Below are 19501 nucleotides of genomic sequence, written 5' to 3' on the forward strand. Positions count from 1 at the left end.
CATGACATAATGAAATCATTTGACACTGGCAACGGAGCGTCCTCTATGAATTGCCGATAGCGTTCGGCGGCATCAGTTACACGTGCAAAACAAATTCTTGAAATCCATTTTCAACACTGCTAATGTAGGAAACAAAGCAAGATCAGCCTTATCCCTGAAGGAGATTTTTTTCTCTCAGGCAAATTTATACATTTAATGAAAAGCTAATCCTCACCTCTTCCTTTTCGTATTATGTCTCCTATACAATATTTGAATATACTGCTATAATTAAGTTTTCATATACACCAGGTATGCTATAACTGCATGGCCCTGCCTAGCCATTAATGTTTATGGGAGTACTGCTTCACACCATACATTTGCTGGTGTATTAAGATGGTGTGGATTTACATCAATTACATTTTTTAATTCACTTTAAACCACTAATTTAAGTGTTTTGAATCAATTTAATAACGCATACGTAGCATTTGAGTCATCTTTTTTCTCCCCCATTTGGTTGAAATTTGGTTTGATCAAAATGTAACAATGCACTCTAGCCATTTAAACACATAAAGAGTCTTTGTCTGTCGTCACTCTGTATGGAGATAGGTAGGATGGCTTGAGCCGAACACTTGTGCTGCGTGAGTGCCACTCTCAAACGGTACAGCAAAGCTCTTGAGATAACACACACCGGACACCGCTCGGCGAGCGGGCGAGCGAGGCACTCTGTGAAAGGGGGAGCGAGTGGGTCAGAGGATGACGGACAGGGCCCAGGTTTAGATTTAGCACGGGGAGCTGCCACGGGGGGGGTCAGACGGCGGGGCACCTCCCCATCACCCCACCCAGCACCCCCCCCACAACCCCCCTGAGGAGAAACGGGCTGAGATGGTGTCAAAGGTCAGGCATGTCACACTTCCATCTCTCCCTCCCTACCTCCCTCCTGTTACAGAATTTAAGGGGGGGAAAAAAACCCTACTACTCTTATACCGCTTCAGCAGAACCTGCTTAAAACAGTGGTGCTATAGTGCATGCACACAAACACACACACACAGTCTGTGCTGTGCCTTTTCTTGTGAGCCCTCAGCCCCCCCCCCGCCCCCCCCCCAACCAACCCCCAACCCCAACCAAATTTGCACTTTGGGAACCACTGCTGAGGTATTTCAAAATACCAGGATGTTGTGAGAATGGTCCAAATCTGCACTTTGGTTTTATAAATATATATATGCTTAATTATCATCTCATTATTATTATTGCAAGATATTCTGAATGCCTGGAATAACGCAATTAGTCTCCTGGATTTGTTTGAATTTTCTTTGAAGTGCTGGAAGATTAATTGCATAACAGGAAGAAAAAAAAAGATATATTTAGCAAAACATTCATTTAGCAAACCACCTAAGATTGCTTCAGTGAAAAAATGTAAAAATCTAGGAAGACTAATTGCTGTATTTCAGATATTGGGAACCCAGAGAGCGTTAAATGAGTGATAAATTGGGTTGCAGGATGCCTGAGTGGCAAATTCCAAACAGACGTGAGAACAGAGGCAGAAGAAAGGAAGAGAGCAGGAAAACAGTGGGGGGAACGTGGCAGGAAAGGGGGATAAGCGACGCTAATTGTTTCGGGTTTTTAACCCTCGGAGTCATTTCGATAAGCTAACACCCCCGCAAGAAGACCAGCGCGAAGGTGGTCCACGCTTTTGGAGCGGAGTGTCAGCCAGCCCCCCCCCCCCCCAGTCGATGGGGTGAGGTGGTGGTGGTGGTAGTTTCGGGGGGGGTGGTAGTGTAGGGGAGGGGGGAGGGGCAGGGCCTTGTCCTCCTGTGATATGAGCTAATGCGCAATCAAAGGAGCGGCCTTATCAATGGCGGCCTTATCTGTCGAGGAGACGCAGCCCTCTTTGAGGGAGCCAATCCTGTGAGGTAGGCCAGGCTGTGAAGTGGGCAGCCAGGAAGATTAATGGAATCAGGCTAATAAGCGGGAAATTAAAAAAAAAAAAAAAGACTGGGGTGCTGAGTGGCGGACTAGCCAAAGGTTTTTCTTTTTCTTTTTTTTGAACAAATAGCATAATACCGGGCATAAGAACGTGAGCGAGGTGGAAATTACGGTGAGGACCCTGCCATCCCAGTCTTGTAGTGCAGAGAGACATTGACTCCTGCAACAGCTTTTTTTCCTAGGTTTCCCCTCCTTGGTTTTTGGGAGCAGTTCCAGTTTTTCCCAAATGTGAACAGCAAGAGGCGAATGCAATCCAGTTAGGCTGAGCTTCGTAGTAGTTCCAAAGCTTTTTTTTTTTTTTGGTCAGGTCAACCTTTGGTAAAAAGGCAGCACCAAATTACCACACACACACACACACACAAACACACACATTTTGGAACCACTGGTGAGGTATTCGGAAACACTAGGAAGCAACGAGAATGGGCCAAATTGACACTTCAGCTTTCATGGGAATATTTAATGTGCAAGATCACAAATACGATATGAGAATGTTCTTGAAGGAATGTTGTGTGAGCTATCCAAAAACCCTCCTCTTCAAAGGGTTAACATTGTGTAGGACATGCAGACATTGGATAAACATACATTGGATAAAAAAAGAGAGCAGAGGTAGGCGGGCGTTATGAATATACTACTAGGCAAATCGTTTGTTTATATATGGTATGTGGACTGAACAAAACCTAACCAGACATTTTTAGGAATTTAGAAATCCCGCATGGACAGATATTTTCGTATGGACCACCTAACATTGTGAAACTGAGAAGGACACAATTACTGTTTGAGGCAGGATCACTAAAACCTACAGTGTTCATGCTTCTGTGAGAGACTAAAACAAAAATGTTTTGAGTGATGGGCATAGTGGCTCACGTGTTAAAAACTAGACCATGCTACACAGATATGTCCCCCTCCTTGGCTCACACACAATACAGTACTTATGTCATACAGAGGAGGATCTGTCTCTCTCTCTCTCTCTCTCTCTCTCTTTATCACTCTCTTTATCTAATCTATCTCTCTCTTCCAGTATTTTTTTTTCCAGAAATTTACGAGGTGATATTGTATAACAAGCCTAAAAAGAAGCAGCCTGATTCCGGTCCTCGTTCGCTCTCTAATGCGCCCTCTAGTGCCCACAACCCGTTGTACACCGTCTCAACATCTTTTTGCTTTGAGTGAGTGGGAGGGAACTCAGAGAGAGAGAGAGAGAGAGAGAGAGAGAGAGAGAGAGAGAGAGAGAGCTCCTCCTCTGTATGACATCAGTGGTCTATTGAAGCCGAGCTAAAGGCAGAATCCACTTCACACTCGGAATGGGCTCCGTGGCAGGAACACACACACTGCTGCTACTGTTACACTATTAGTGCCGTGAAGGAAAAAAAAAGAAAGAAAAAAATGCAAGCATCTTTTAGGCTGTCAATTGTGTATTTTTTTTTTCCTTTGGAGTTGAAGGCTAAATAACATTTTTGAACAGCTGTGATTCCTCTTAAATTGGATTTGTTTTGTTTTTTTTTTTCTTTCTTTTTCTTTTTTTTTCCTGGCATTAATTTTAAAAGATAAGGATTATTTTTTTTGTTAGCTGATTTCCCTCTTGATTCTGCAGGTAAGATTTGAGTTTCTGTGTTTCAAAAAGCGGGATGATTTTGCATTCTCCCCTTTCTTTGATTTCAGTGAAACTAATGTTTTGAGCATCTCTTTTTTTCTCTGGTTAAGTAATCTGGCGTTTACCTGGACATTATAGCTGAAGACAGTGGTCACTACTGGCAGTGCATTTATAACGCAACAAATTAGTTCCAGGATATTTTTATTCAGTCAAAACACTGTTTAATCCCATGTGATGAAACTATAGATGCGTGATAACCCAGGAATTGATTATTGTTAAAGAAAATCAGTGCTGTGCTGTAAAGGAGCTGCATGTTTTCAACTTACATTCAACAATCCCTCTAAGGTTTATTCACTGGATTACAGTCCATTTTGTGAGAACGCGTAAGTGGGATTCACTTGTCAGACATCTGTACATGATATTTTCATATGATTTTGGAAAACTGTCCTAGGAATGTGTTAAAATGAGAAAATCTGAACACAACAAAGTAGTATGGTTTTACTGGTTATATCTCCATCCGAAGGTACATCTACAAAGCTTCATCATACAGTCCGCACACTCTCCTGGTATACACATATGCAGTTGAGCACAAGATGTGCTTCGTCTCTGACACACACTGCTAAATTTCTGTCCTCTTCTCTCTTTCTGTCCTTACATATCTTTTTCTGTTTCTCTTTCTTTATATCTGTTGTTCCTCCATCTCTCTCCCCCCTCTCCATCCCCTTCTTTCCCTCTCTTTTTCCCTTTCTCTCTCTGTGTGAAAAGTACTACTCTGCAGAAGTATAGCAACATGTATTCCTTCTTACAAATATTCAATAAGGAAACAAAGTGTAGAATATAGCCTGATCTAGCATAAAGATAAAGAAATGGCAGTGCTACTCTAAAACTACACATCTTCAGTACTTGCAATATGTGTCTCGGAAGGCTATGTAACGCAGGCACACCTCACGTCAGAGGCTGCTTTTGATTTTTGCTACTGGAGTCCTAAAAATTATATCCTTTGCGGTCATGTGCCATAGAACAACCGCGCACATTCGTGCATCTCAGCTGTGAACGATTTTATTATTTTTTCTAAATTATTTATTTATTTTTACCGGTTGTTAGCACTGTGCAAACGTGATTCTGCATCCGTGTGTCCCCTCTCCGCGGAGACTGTGCGCATTTACGGCTACCAGCATTGAAACGAGTGCATGCGTAGTCACAGACGCTTAACGAGAGACGAACAGCTGCAGGACTGGGGTCCTTTCATTATTGCGAACTCCCCCCCGACCGAAACAGCAGCACGATAGCATAAAACTAGCGGTAATGTCAGCCGTAATCACGGCAGCGGCAATGAAAGAGGCGGCCGTAGGAAAGGGAATAATGCTCGCAGTGTTCTCGGAGGCTGGGGAAGTCAAACCGAGCTGTCCAAACGTCGCAGCTCCGAGCTGCTGTAAGCTTGCTGCACTGTTGTTCGCGACCGCGTTTTTGTGTCATCTTCACTAACTGCAGTCTAATGCTGACGATCTCGTAACTTCTTAACAAGCATCTAAACAGAAAGCTCATGTTGTCACATCTTCAATATGATAGAACAGATTGATAGATAACTTCAGTTAGGTAGATCGATTTTCCATCTCTATACTTTGTTGTCATCAAAGCAAATCTATTTATTTATTAATGACATGTTGCTAATTGTTCATCTGTATTTACGTATGTTTGCGATAAACTCCTTTGAAATATGTATATATTTGAACAGATCCCTGTTGAGAAATGAAGTGTTCTGTAGGAAAGGGTTAACTTTTAACTATTAAGGAGGAGAACCACATATTTTATTTGAATGTAATGGGAAGGACGAAAACACAGGTTGATAGTTTCACAAATTAGCAGGCAATAAGGAATATAACCGATGTATTTGTGACAGATCCAGGAATACCCATTTTGACACGTCAAAAGCATATATCCTTATAGGACAATCAAAGTCTATGAGAGTATTTATTTATTTTAAAGAATAATGCATCTTTTACAGCTCCTGAGGAGAAATATGTCTCTCTTTATATCAATAAAGCCACATGTTGAATTCTTTATGGCTATTGAACCATAAACATTGATCTGCATTGGATGAGGGAAATAAATATATAAATAAATAATATGTCAGAAATTATGGCTGCATTGCTCATAACCTGCCACAGTAAATTTATTTGAAACACCACAACCAATAAAAAAAAGCTCATTCCTTCGGTTTCAGTTCAGAAAGTGAATGTTTTTTTTTTCTTTTTTTTTTTTTTGAAGACAGATAAGAAGCTTGTTCTTTCTCTCAAGGTACCCCCCACCCCCCAAAAGTGACACGTAGGTGATTGGATTTAAGCTAAGGTAAAAAAATAATAATAATAATAATAAAATAAATAAAAAGCATAAAGAAAAAAAAAAGACCTTCCGTGAGTACTCTAGTTGGGCAGCGCCAGGGCTTGCTTCACTGCCCTCAGCAGGACGGCGGTGTGGTGATTAAAGGCCGGGGGGGGGGGGGGGGTTGGGGTGAGGTGGGGTGGGGGGTGGGGGGGGGCGTGTGCAGCCATGTGTACCGCCAAAACCCGCTGAAGCCGGGAGTCGGGCATCTCCCGGCTCTTACCACCCCCAAGCGGGGAACAACCGTCGTGGCTGTTGCCTGGCTCTCCAAGCAGCCTGATCCACGGGCTCTTCCCCCGACCTCTCTGTATACACCGTTTAAAAAATAAATAAAAAAATCAAGGTTGGTCTGCTCAAAATAGCGATTAACCTGGCCTGACTTAAAGTCTTGAGTTAGGAAAACATTGGATCTTCAGTTCGTCATACTTTGTCATACAGTTCACAGAGAACGGGTATGGAGAAGTGAAGGTCCATTGCTCGTCTAACTCGAGATTTTAAGACAGCTAGTTTATTTGTTATTTTAAGTAGCGCCACCTTGATTTGTTTTACAGACAGGGTAAACTTGGACTGCCAATCACATTTCATGAATTTGAAAGGACCCACCTTACAGTTTACATCCAAAAATACAGATGGCATTACAATTTGTCAACTGAATTCCAAATAGTTTACTGAAGTGGCAGAACTGAAATGAATTTGGCCCCAAAACCCTGCCACAAGATGGTTCCTGACATCCTTTGGTTCTAGCCAATGACTGAAGGGCCAATTCTGATTATGTGAGGGGAAAAGAAAAAAAAAAGAAAGAAAAGAAAACTTGCATTAGTGCAGGACCTTTGACTTCAATTACGTGTGTTTATTTTTCTCCATTCATTTAAACTCGACATTGAAAGGCCTATGCAGGTGCATGCACCCACATGCATAAATTCACAGAGGCTGCCTGTTCCAATCCCTCATAGTTTAACGACAGAAAAAAAGATTGTGTTCATCCAGGACTTAGAGAAGCTTTATTCATGGTTGGCTTGCTCCTTTTCTGGGCTCTGAATCTCATCATTTCCTTCACATTTCTGTCACAGTCAGGGACTTTTAGCAGTACTTACAAAAAAAAATCCCTGAATAAGAACAACAAACAACTTGAAGCAGGCCTCCCAAATACATCAATGGTTTAGGAGTCCAGTTTTTCTGTAGTTACATAGAACATATTGTATCCACTTTGGCTTTCTTTGTATTAAGTGGGGCTAAATGAGTTTGTTATAAAAGTAGCTGCTCACCGCAACCTGGTATTAACAAGATTTAGCTGCTTTGGCTAAAAGCATCCGCCAAAAGACTAAATTGTAAGTTGCAGCAGTGAGCAGGTTGTTGGCCATCGTACAGTCATACACTCTTAGCAAAAGATGGGGTTATTACAAAAAAGAAAGAAAGACTTTGGAGAGGCACACATTATCACATTCCACACCTCAGAAAAGTGGTTGAACGTTTTGCCAGATAAGAAAAATGCTAATACCAGTTATGAAAGCAGCACTTAGATTTATTTGAAAATTTAAAAAAAAATAAATAAATAAAAAATTCCCCGCTAACCCCCTGGAAGCCCATTCTAAAGGGACTTCTGCCCGTCTGGTGTCGGACAATGGGCCCTGGGGGGCTCGGGCGAAATCCGATGATGGTGGAAAAAAAAAGCGGTGACCCGGCGAGGTAGAAAGACAGACTGCGCTCACCGTGAGGGCCAGCGGGTCTCGCCTGCCCCAAAGAAAGCCCTCCCACGCGGAGAGAAAGACCTCTTCCTCCCCCTGGTCTCCCTCTGCTCTTGGAAAAAGATCGCGGACAATAGCGTGTTACGCTCCGCGTGATGTCTGGGAGTTTTTTTTTGTTGTTTTTTTTTACTTCTCTTTCTCTAATCTCCTCCTTCTTTTTTTTGTTAACCAACCATACAATAACTTGCCAAATAATTCCCTGCGATTCCCAGTTTTTTTCTGGAAACTTGCAATACAATACAATAAATAAATAAGTAATGGCGGTCGATCCACATCTGTTTCTTATAGCAGAAATTAGCTATCTTTTTTTTAATGGATGGATGGATGGATGGATGGATGTGGAAAAAAAAAGTGGAGCCCGGTCCCGTTTGAAAACAGGGAATTAATTAGAAACATTTACTGAGCAGATGGCCTGAGCCTTCAGGCCTTCCTTGTACAATGCCAATGGATTTAAGGGTTTCAGGGGGAGTAACTCTGTGCTTTGGATTTCATGTTTCGCTGGACTTGAAGTATAGGGCACAAGACAATTCGTGAGGGTGACGTGACATCCAGTTGGCCAAGTTCACTGCGAATGAATCCAGCACTCATCCAGTCTTTTGGCCTGTGTAAGGTGTAGATATCCCTCTTGCAGCAGTGAACAGTTTTACAGTTTTCCCTTTGACCATTTTTCTATCTATCGTGCTATAAATACATGAAGACAAGCAAGGCAACAGATGCATTAAGAAAGCATTATTGTGATTCTCAAAGCACAACACTTCACAACAATTGGGAAGATATTATATAATGCATCATATCATACAGTGTAATTCATTGTTGTAAAATATATTTACCACTGTACTTTCTGAAAAGCCCACATTTGCAATAGAATATTTTGTCTCCATAAAGGATACAGCCATGGTTGACCTTACAGACACACACTGACATGCACATTCTAAATCATACAATCATTTATTTTATTTATTTATTTCAAAATGATGCACCAAAAGTATTAAACTCACATTATTTTATTATCTTAACTTCTTTTACATTATTTCCCCACAACTAAATTGTTAACCTGACAGCAACACCAAATGCATATTCGCGTAGTGATGCAATTTGGCACAAAAAAAAAAAAAAACATTCCCACACCATGTAATTTCTGAAATCTTTTAAACTGGCTGTGACTATATTATTAGCAGCAATAAAAGTAACAGCTGCCATTCAATTGGAATTATAGATGGAGGTGAGCACACAGAGAGAGCTATGCCCCTCCCCCTGTAGACCCACATGAATATAACCTTTTCCAAAGAGCAGTGATCCCATTTCTTTCCTTTCTGTCATTCGTTGATTAAATTTCGTATCTCATTTTGCACACTTTCATAGTATTTTCTTTTATAAATGCAGTTGAAAATGACTGGTTTTCAAGTGTGTCTCCCTGTGCCTCCTACGAATCTTCAGATAACATTTGGCTGGTCACATCTGTTGTTTTTCTTCAGACTCTAATCCTCAGATACAATATGAGAGACAGGACTGTATTTAGGTGACACAAACAGAGTGGGAGGGGTCATTAAACTTGCCTGGTAGGTACTCTATTCAAGTTAGGAGGCCAAATTCCGAGTTCTGCCTTTACCAAGAGCGGTAACCATCTAGAGGAAACCTATTCCTCCAATTGCTTTGCTGTTTTTCTGCAGCTGAATTATGAAAAGAAGGCAGCACACTGCAAAATGTCTCAGTGGGCCACGTACTGTGATACCAGGACAATGGCAGAGACTCTTTTTATTCATAGCATGGAGGTATCACGGAACTTGCATGTGGACGATAGGCTGACCGGACATCCTCTTTTCTCTAGCATTTCTGTATTTTTGGAACCAAAAATACCTGTCCTGGCGAGGTTTCTAAATTCCTAAAAATGTTAGGTTTTACTCACTCTATCGACCATATATAAGCAATCAAATAGCTTAGTAATGTGTTCATAATGCCCACCAAACTCTATCCTCTTTTTAAAAAAAATCCAATATACAGTCACTAGTATAGTGGAGGGAAACGAGGGTAGGTTCTGAGGGCAAGGATGGAGATAAAAATTCACAAGGTAAAGGAGGATTCTGGGTAATCTGACTGGCAGCTGCTCAATGTTGATGAGAGTTTGACAATTGCCAGGTTCATATCCCATGTACATTTTTAACCAGAGCCCTTGTTAATAATCCATGAGCTTGTAGACAGCCCCTGGTCTTCCAAGGGCTGCACTGCGCCTCGCCCGGATAGTAGATCTTGAAATGAATCATTGTTCCTACTGGATTTACAGACTGTCAGAAACGGATAGAGGAATGGCTTTTGATGTGTTACCTAAATAAAGGTGAACGTGTAGAGTCTGTGTGAGGGTACACAGGTCTCTTTCAGGACACAAAGCAAGCTTTGGGGTGGGTCCGATAATGGTTTGATGGCAGTATCTGTTGCTACCTGAAATGGCATTCTGAGAATATTAACCCACCCCTGAACTGGTCGCTAAAACAACAGTTTATTATTATCGTTGTTATTAGTGGATTTAGAGCCAGTCAGAAGGAAACCATGAGGGCGTTTACAATACAGAGAATCTCCAAGTTTTTTTTTTTTTTTTTTTTAAATAGGGGTTGTTTTGTCACAGATGCAAGGCTACTGCATGGCAAGACAGAAAATAAAAAAAAATTGTATTTGCACTTTTGAAAATCTTTTTAGTACCAAGCCTTTGAAGATAACCTAAACATCCCTGGGCTCAAACTGAAAGGAATTTATAATTGTCCCTTTCGACCGACATCAATTACTTTGTCCTCGCTCTGAGGCAAACTGGAGTTTCTTAATGGCCCTGTTTAATCCTGATAAAAACCCCTTTTTTTCTGGACACTCTGACCTGCACCAAAGCGTAGCATCGCGCTAAATGGCAGCTCTGCAGACCTCAAGGGGAATAATAAGAGCGAGCATCACATGGGCATGTTCTCGGCTATTGCTGACAATGAGCCCAGCCCCTAAAGGCTAACAGATCCAAGTTGGGTTTTGTTTAATGCAGGATGCTGGGTAATTTATGCAGGGAAAAAACAAGAAGCTATTGTCCCAGGGTTCACCATTCCCATTCTAGATTAAAATCGGTACTGGTGGTGGGGGGTGGGTTATAGGAGGCATAGGCGACACAGGTGGTCAACCCTGGGTGCTGTCTATCCAGAAGGGCCTCAATCGTGGGTCCACACACACTCACACACACACACACACCCTACCGGTTCTGCAATCTCGCCTCGGGTAGCAGAAACTCTAAAACCGTGCCCGGCTGGCGGTGCAACCTTCCTGGTCAAAGCTCCTGTGCTGTGGAGAAGGCGTTCGCACAAGTGCAAGACATAGGGCGTTTTCCCAAGAGGAGTTTGCCTTTCCATCTGAAAACACGAACGTGCAGAGGGCCCTCAAAGTCAACATTCACTGTTTAATTTCACCCTTGAACCCTGCCAGTCATTGTAATTGCATACGTACAGCCATAAAAAAGCGTGCTCAGTTTTTAAATGTAATCAGCGTACCCAAATAATCACCATCGTCGCTTTTCTGGGGAGGTATTTTTGGAATCTGGATCTGTTTGTGTTAGAAGTGTACCCCTGAGTACCAGTGGATTAAAATAAGTCAATTGTTGAGTAATTTATGTAACAATTTTTAGAACTCATAATGATTTGGTTGTGCTGTGTTAGGCTTAAAAGGACACACCTATCTCAATCTCCTATTTACAGTTGGGATAGCATTTACATACTAATAAACTCTTGATTTATCTCCCATCAGCTGTGCTTGGTCATAAATGTTTCACGCATGGCTAATTCTAATTGCATCCGTATGAGATCCAGACTCGTAGCTAACCTCGTGTCACTCTTGTGAATTGTTCTTACAGAGATTAGCAGAAGGTCAGGAATTACAAGAGAACGCAAGAAAGCGAAGGGGGGAGCGACAGACCTTCGCTGGTGACCTTCAAGTCCAGGGGGATATATATATATATACATATATTTTTTATTCCCTCTTTGTTTTTTGGACATCGGCAAACGACATGGCTGGAGGAGTCCAACCGAGCCCCGGGGAGCTGGACCAATGACTCTTGGGACGTCCGTTTGGGAGTTAGCCACTGTTCCTGAGAGAGCGGCACTGGGGAAATGCCCACCGGGGTGGATTTTTTCGGCGCGCAGAGGGCTGGACCGGCCCGGCGGTAGAGCTCTAGCAGGGGAACCCGGCGGGGCGCACGCCCGCCCTCACGGACATCACCGGGGCTTCTGGGAAGGCGAATGATCTCCCCGAGGAGACGCGAGAGCCGCCGTTCTCATCCCCTTCAAAGAGAGGAGCCTCCCAGGCGTACAAAGGGCTCTAATTTGTGTCGCGGCTGCTGGCCTTGACAACAAAGGGATCCTACGCGCGAGGGAGAGGAGGAGGAGGGGGGGTCGGATTCATTATTCCCCCGAAAATCGCATTCCTGAGCAGGAGGAGTAGGAAGCTTAAGGTTTGTCTTCAAGCAGAGGCCCTTTTTTTGGGGGGAGGGTGGGCTTAGCTATCATGAGGAACCCTTTGTAAGGGATGAACGCTCAAGAGTGGGGGGGGGGAGTGGACAACGGCAGGAGGTCAGCAGTACAAACAAGGATCAGTTTGGCAAACACTGATTTGACAGGATATTACCAAAGAGAGCCCCAGCCCACACTGATACATTGATCAGCTCTTCCTGAAAGAAGAAAAGGGGTTGAAGCTCTACCTCATAAGCTCTGAATCAGCTTCCCATAGGTCTTCTGCACCACAGAAGGATTTGCCAGATATTTGTAATCAGGTAAGGCAAATATGGATGCCTTTTTTTCTCGTTTGCTGCTCGAGCGATTAAACGACGGTTTATGAGGAGGGGAGATGGGTCGAGGCAGTCATGTGTAAGTGGGGAAACACGGACTTGGCCCCAACAGCTGAAGAAGAACCTGCTTATAAATATTAATGGCCGGGGGGGAGAGGCGAGTTTGAATAATAAATCTGCAGGGCAAATGCACAGTTTTAAGTTTTTATGGATTATATTCCACTTTGGGAAAATTTCACATCAATGATTTAACCTCAAGGCTTGGGTTACACCTTGTTTTCATTGCAGAAAGCTTCCTTGGTTTGGGCGGCGAACCTGCTATTAGAAGATAACGAGTCAGTCTCAGCATAAGTCCTGCCCTCTCAGTGGGTAGAGCTAGCCAATGGCTCTGAGACTGTTTTAAACCTATAGGGGCAAATTACAGCCGTCGTCGTCAGCATAAGAATGCAAATGATTATTTTTGACTAATTTCTCCATGGAAAATACATTTTGAGTGGGGAATATTGGGGGAAGGGTAGAAGTAATTTCACGGAGGAGGACAGACTCACTGATGCAAACTTGGCAGCTTGCCAGCTGCTGGAAATCATCTGTTGTTAAATTTTGCACAGACAGTTTTTTTTTGTTTTGTTTATTTGTTAATACCCATATGCTCACTGCACCAAACTATGAAACATAAACAACAGTCATCGACATGAGTCACATCTTGTTGAATAATTTCTTATCTCTCTTAAAAGCTGATTGCTGCTCTGAAAGTTCTTAATTTGCTCATTTTCTGTTTATGTGTAAAGCTTCCTCTGTTCATTCTTAAAAATTTTTGTATTTTAGCAATTTCAAAATAGAATTATGAACTAGTTTAATAAAAAAGAACAGGATTTCTTTTGGCATGAATTTGCCCAAATGTATGCATCTAACTGGTGGGCGGGGAGGGGGGGGGATATGTCTCAGACAGTAAATGTACAGATTATTAAAACCTTTCGGCCCTTTGAAGACCTGGGACTTGATGTGATACTAATCACTCTTAGCCTTGCCGTGTGCCTAATGAAAGTTTAAGAGTAGCTCTAGGAATCAGTGTCATCAAAAATAAGCTTCTTAATTATCCAGACATTAAGGAAAATAACAAAGGTTCATTAATTCCATCCCAATAATAATGATTTTATGAATGTTTCATAATGCTTTTAAACTACATATCCAGTCATGAGATGCATTGTGCTCACAGCATCAAATCCAGATTCATAAAACAGTAATCCATCTAGATGCAAATAAATTATTGATTTCATTAGTCACATGTATTACCCTTGTGCTTAGTTCAAAAAAGCATATGCATATTGATAACATTAATTAAAAAAAAAAAACGTGACTATGTTCCCTGTGGACATTTGACTATATATGGCAGAATATGTTCTGCCCTTCCATTCTCTTGATGTATGAAACATAAATGGAACGACATCATACGGTCATGTGACCCGCAGACCCCGAGTTCAGTTAGTCTGGCGCCATATCTGTTGGGTTTATACGCAGAAGCTACTTTATGCACTGTAGTGAAGGGGATGTTTCCGAACATGCTAGCAAGGCCTCACAGTGCAATTCAGTACAAGCAATGTAGCATGGGATGCATATTCGGCTGGCCTTTAATGTGCAGCTATGATGATATGTCAGTATCCCCCCCCCCCCTTCCCCTCACTGTTTGAAACCTATCTGGAGGGGGGTGACTTTTATTCTCTCCTCCTCCAATGTGTGTGGAGGATGTGAAAAGACGATTTAAATAAGACAAGCGATAAACTCCAGTGGCACCAAAACATCTGAGAGGCCTGACTGGAAAAGATGAATGCCGGAACTTAAGGGGGAAATCTTCTCGGTGCTTTGCGGCATCATTTGCGGAGAGAAGCGGCAATATAGCTTCCCTCTCCCCAGGTAGAGGTCATGTTCTCTGCGGTAACGTGAATGATAACAGTTCATAACTTTTCCCTCCCTGAATAATGCATCGGCCGCCGTGATTTTTAGACTCCACGAAAAGGCATTTCATTCCCTTCTCGCATAGATAATGCATTAGGAAAATTTGTTTGCCATGTTTAAAACATATTTTGCAAAAGCAGCAGACCTGTTTCAGTCATTGTTCCCCAGATTAAAATATATGATTTATCAGATGTATAAAGACTAATAAACAAAATAAAGACATCCCATGATAGGCATTTTAAGGATCTAGTTATGACTTTCTGTGTTGTCTCAATAACTTGCGCTGTATACTGCATCAATTTTATTTGATTCAAACTTTATTTTATATTTTCTGTTCCTGAAAGTTGAAAGTGAAACCAGTTTTAAACACAACTGAAACACATTAAATGAGACAGACTCAAACAAATAACCCTCCCAACGAAAATTTGTAAAAAGAGCATCCTGCCACCATCACATTAAATGCAACCAGCCAAAATACATTAAATACCAGTACTGGCATGAAATTAATTAACTGTGCTCAGATTTAAAAAAAAAAAAAAAAGAAAACTAGATGTAATTGCAAAAGTTAATCATTTAATAGTGTATGAGGTATTGCTTCTGCTTCTTCATAAACTTGCTTCTTACATTATAACTATGGTAATATATGTGAACATAATGTTGGGGGGGTGGTGGTTGGGGGTGCAGAGATAAATCATAATAACAACACTAATTATTATTATTATTATTATTAGTAGTAGTATTATTATTCCCCTAGTATTAGTAGCAGCAGCTGTGGCAGCAGTACCAAAAGCAGTTGTAGTGCCAACAGTAGCAGCTGGTCTAATGTTCATATTTTCATAAAAGCAAAACCCCATCAAGTCATTTATGCAAGCCGCATATCTTCCTTTGTCATTAATAAATGGGCTTTGGGGCAGGCACTGATTTGATTGCAGGGTCACTTAAGGAGAGAAAATGAATAATCTCACATTCATCATTGTAGCATACCACTGCATTATTCCAATGCATTACTGTATATACCCTGTTGTGCAAAGTGAATTTATGGGATATGTTTAAATGTGCCAGACAGTGTTTAGTGCGGGAGTGGTCCAGAATAAAAATGCTCTGTAAATTACTCCTCAATCATGCTGTTTTTTTCTTTAAAGTAAACCAGGGTCCCCTGAGAATGCATGATATTTTCTAACAAGAACACTTTACAGAAGGAGAAGGGAGCTACAGAAGCGTATGCTAATGTTTTCCAAGAAGAACAGACTCATCCCCCACCCCTCCTTTTTGAATACTTAAGTTATTTTGAAATATAATGCGTGCCATGCAGAAGGAAAAAAAATGAATCTGGCATGAATGAATCCCATTGTATATTAATCGTTTTCCTTATTTGTCCTTCTTCTAGGGTGCTCACTCTGCTTCCACTCCGTAAGAAGGTATAAAGAATTCGGGATGACCTGGAAGCACAGCTCCTGCGTCCTCTTCCTCAGCAGGGTGGGGGTAATCCTGGGCCTGCTGATCCCAGCGGCGAGGGCAACATCCTGCCCCTCGTCGTGCCGTTGTGACGGGACGTTCATCTACTGCAACGATCGAGGCCTTACCTCCATCCCCCTGGGGATCCCCGAGGACGCTACCATCCTGTACCTGCAGAACAACCGCATCAACAGCGCAGGGATCCCCGCAGAGCTTCGCAGGCTCGTCCAGGTGGAGAAGATTTACCTGTACTGCAACAACCTGGAGGAGTTCCCCACCAACCTGCCCAGGAACGTCAAGGAGCTGCACCTGCAGGAGAACAACGTCCGGACTATCACTCACTCCTCGATGGGCCAGATCCCCTTCATCGAGGAGCTGCACCTGGACGACAACTCAGTCTCGGCCGTCAGCATCGAGGAAGGGGCGTTCCGGGACAGCAACCACCTCCGGCTGCTCTTCCTGTCCCGGAACCACCTGAGTTCCATCCCCCTGGGCCTGCCCACGACCATCGAGGAGCTGCGATTCGACGACAACCGCATCTCCTCCATCTCCGAGGAGGCCCTGCAGGACCTCATAAACCTCAAGCGGCTGGTGCTGGATGGCAACCTGCTCAACAACAAGCGGATCGGGGAGATGGCCTTCATCAACCTGATCAACTTGACGGAGCTCTCGCTGGTGCGCAACTCCCTCACCTCCCCGCCCGCTAACCTGCCCGGTACCAGCCTGGAGAAGCTCCAGCTGCAGGACAACCACATCAACCGGGTCCCGCCGGGGGCCTTCGCCTTCCTGCGCCAGCTCTACCGGCTGGACCTTTCCGGAAACAACCTGAGCAGCCTCCCCCTGGGTGTCTTTGACGACCTGGACAACCTCACCCACCTGCTCCTGCGAAACAACCCCTGGTACTGCGACTGCGGGATGAAGTGGGTGCGGGACTGGCTGCGCTCCCTGCCATCCAAGGTCAACGTGCGGGGCCTAATGTGCCAGGGCCCCGACAAGGTCAAGGGCATGGCCATCAAGGACCTGGCCACCGACCTCTTCAACTGTGCGGCGGCCGACATCCCTCCGACCTATGAGACCGGTACTGTTTCGAATAACCTGCCCCCTTCCAGAGGACAGTGGCCTGTGTTTGTCACCAAAAGACCGGTAGTCAAGGGGCCGGACTTAAGTAAACATTACCGCGGCCCTACGCCGTCGGGGAAGAAGATCACCAACATCGTCGTGAGGTCCGCCGGAGCGGAGACCGTGCACATTTCCTGGGAGGTGGCCCAGCCGATGACTGCACTGAGGCTGAGCTGGCTCAGGATGGGTCACAGCTCCTCGTTTGGGTCCATCACGGAGACCATCGTCCAGGGCGAGAAGACCGATTACCTGCTGACCGCCCTCGAGCCGGACTCCTCTTACCGGATATGCATGGTTCCTATGGAAACCAGCAACGTTTACCTTTCCGACGAAGCGCCCGTCTGCATAGAAACGGAAACCGGATCCCTGAGGGCCTACAAGCCCACCACGACCCTCAACCGGGAGCAGGAGAAGGAGCCTTACAAAAATTCCAACCTGCCGCTGGCGCCGATTATTGGTGGAGCCGTGGCGTTTCTGGCGATCATCGTCCTGGCGCTGGTGTGCTGGTACGTTCACAGGAACGGCTCTCTCTTTTCCAGGAACTGCACCTACAACAAAGGCCGCCGGAGAAAAGACGACTACGCGGAGGCGGGAACCAAGAAGGACAACTCCATCTTGGAAATCCGAGAGACGTCATTTCAAATGATACCGATAAACCATGGGATTGTTTCCAAGGAAGAGTTTATAATACACACAATTTTCCCACCGAACGGCTTGAGCCTGTACAAGAGCCCGCACAGTGACAACAACAGTTGCAACAGAAGTTACAGAGACAGTGGAATACCAGATTCAGATTACTCCCATTCATGATAATGAATACGGATCTGAGACTTCTTACTGCAAAACATGCGACTCGGAAACCGGTGGGTCTTCGGCAAAACACTGGATTCGAAAAAGACTGGAGTCGCAATGTTCTGTACATTTTCCATATTTATATTTATGGACTTTTTACTGAGGAAGAAAGGTTTAGATTGCAGGTAACTACCTTGCGGTCAGTGTATATTGCCACTAACTGCGATTCTATATTTTAGAAATTTGTAGTAATTTGCACTGTATTTTCCTTGCTCGAGATTTCTGACAAATTCAAGGTGTTCTACTGAAAAAAATGACTTGTCAACTGTGAAAGTGGGTTTTTATTATCGTTGTTGAACAATCAGACTTCTTGAAATTAGAAGTGAAGGGGGAAAAAAAAACTCATCTAAGCACAGGTAATTTTTCCCTTGTGGATAGCAGAAAAAATTTCAAATGTAACAAAATCAGGTTAAATCTTCAAAAGCATGAAAATAAAATTTAAAAAAAAAACATGGCCACAGTAATTTCATGTTCTTAATGACAAGCAGACGGCAAATATTTGGCTCTCCCTAAAAGTTTGGGGTTTCTAAGGAATTCTGAGTTACAAGTACATTTCTGAGATTGTTTCAGCTTCGTTTCCGCATTTCATCGGCAGACACAGAGCCGCCGTTGAGTGGTCATCGCTTTTGAGGAGCAAAGATGCTGCACAGTAGGAAGCAAAAAAGATTAAGGAGCAGACCACGTTCATGCGCCACAGTGAACTTCATACTACAGCACAGGGCCAATAAGCACACAGACCATTGTAAGGCAATGCTATTCTTAAAGGGGAATGGGCGAGCTGACACCGAAGATTAACTAATTGTAACGTAGATTTAAAGTGAAACTGCAATGCAGCGCCATTCAGACCAGTGTATCATATGTAACTGTAAACACTGCCCTTTAAGAGTACGCACACAACTGTGTATTGAGGCAGAAAAAAAAAAAGAAAAAAAATAAATAATGGTAGAAAATTGTAATTAGTACTTTTCTGGATACAGTGTCAGCTGTTTCATTTCTTTTTGAATTTACTCTTTTTTTCTTTTCTTTTCTTTCTTTTTAAGCCACATTTTGTTGCCGGAATTCAAAGGTATTTGTTCTTTATAACTGAAAACCAAAGTGCATTGTTTGCCCTTTGGCTAGTCTTGTATGTGCCTTGATCCGATGCTTATTGTATTTAGCTTTTGAAAATCTGTGATTTTTTTTTTTTTCATACACACTTGAATATGATAAAATATTGGTCATATTGCTGAATAAAAGTGGACAAAAAACATAATGCGGTGTTTCTTTTCTCATCCCTCTGAAAAAAGGAAAAACAACCCAAAAAAACATGAACATCACTAATTATATGTTACACGTTTCGATAGCTGGCTTACAGGCACACAGACAGCTTTGAGAAGTTTTTATTTCTTAATTTTTTTTTAAATACAGGCTGCAGGCCTGAAGTGGTATTTTCTCGTGGGGATACGTCCTATAATGCGGGCATGACTACCCCGATTGGCCGAAAGCGGCAGTTAAAACTGTGCTAATAACACGGATGCTCATTTCCGAAGCTCCTCCAAGGCATAGCTAGCCAACATACAGGACGCGGTATCAGGCCTTGTGGAGGCGGCCATGTTTGCGCAGGAATATTAACTTGAGCCTCGAAGTCGTCCGCGTCCCTTT

The 19501-nt window shown here is 43.1% G+C and overlaps 1 protein-coding gene across 2 annotated transcripts; it reads left to right on the plus strand.

The window, feature by feature from the left end:
- The first annotated feature begins 3265 nt into the window (after positions 1 to 3265).
- On the plus strand, positions 3266 to 19112 carry LOC135244473 (leucine-rich repeat transmembrane protein FLRT3-like). 2 transcript variants are annotated; one of them, XM_064316778.1, is made up of 3 exons: positions 3266 to 3550; positions 11552 to 12466; positions 15822 to 19112. In XM_064316778.1, the coding sequence occupies exon 3, from the start codon at positions 15869 to 15871 to the stop codon at positions 17816 to 17818; it is 1950 nt and encodes a 649-aa protein (XP_064172848.1). In that variant the 5' UTR covers positions 3266 to 3550; positions 11552 to 12466; positions 15822 to 15868; the 3' UTR covers positions 17819 to 19112. The 2 variants fall into 2 exon arrangements, with proteins under 2 accessions (XP_064172848.1, XP_064172859.1); XM_064316789.1 differs by having other exon boundaries at positions 11552 to 12148.
- Positions 19113 to 19501: the final 389 nt, after the last annotated feature.

This window comes from Anguilla rostrata, chromosome 2 (assembly GCF_018555375.3).
Source record: "Anguilla rostrata isolate EN2019 chromosome 2, ASM1855537v3, whole genome shotgun sequence".
Taxonomy (NCBI): domain Eukaryota; kingdom Metazoa; phylum Chordata; class Actinopteri; order Anguilliformes; family Anguillidae; genus Anguilla; species Anguilla rostrata.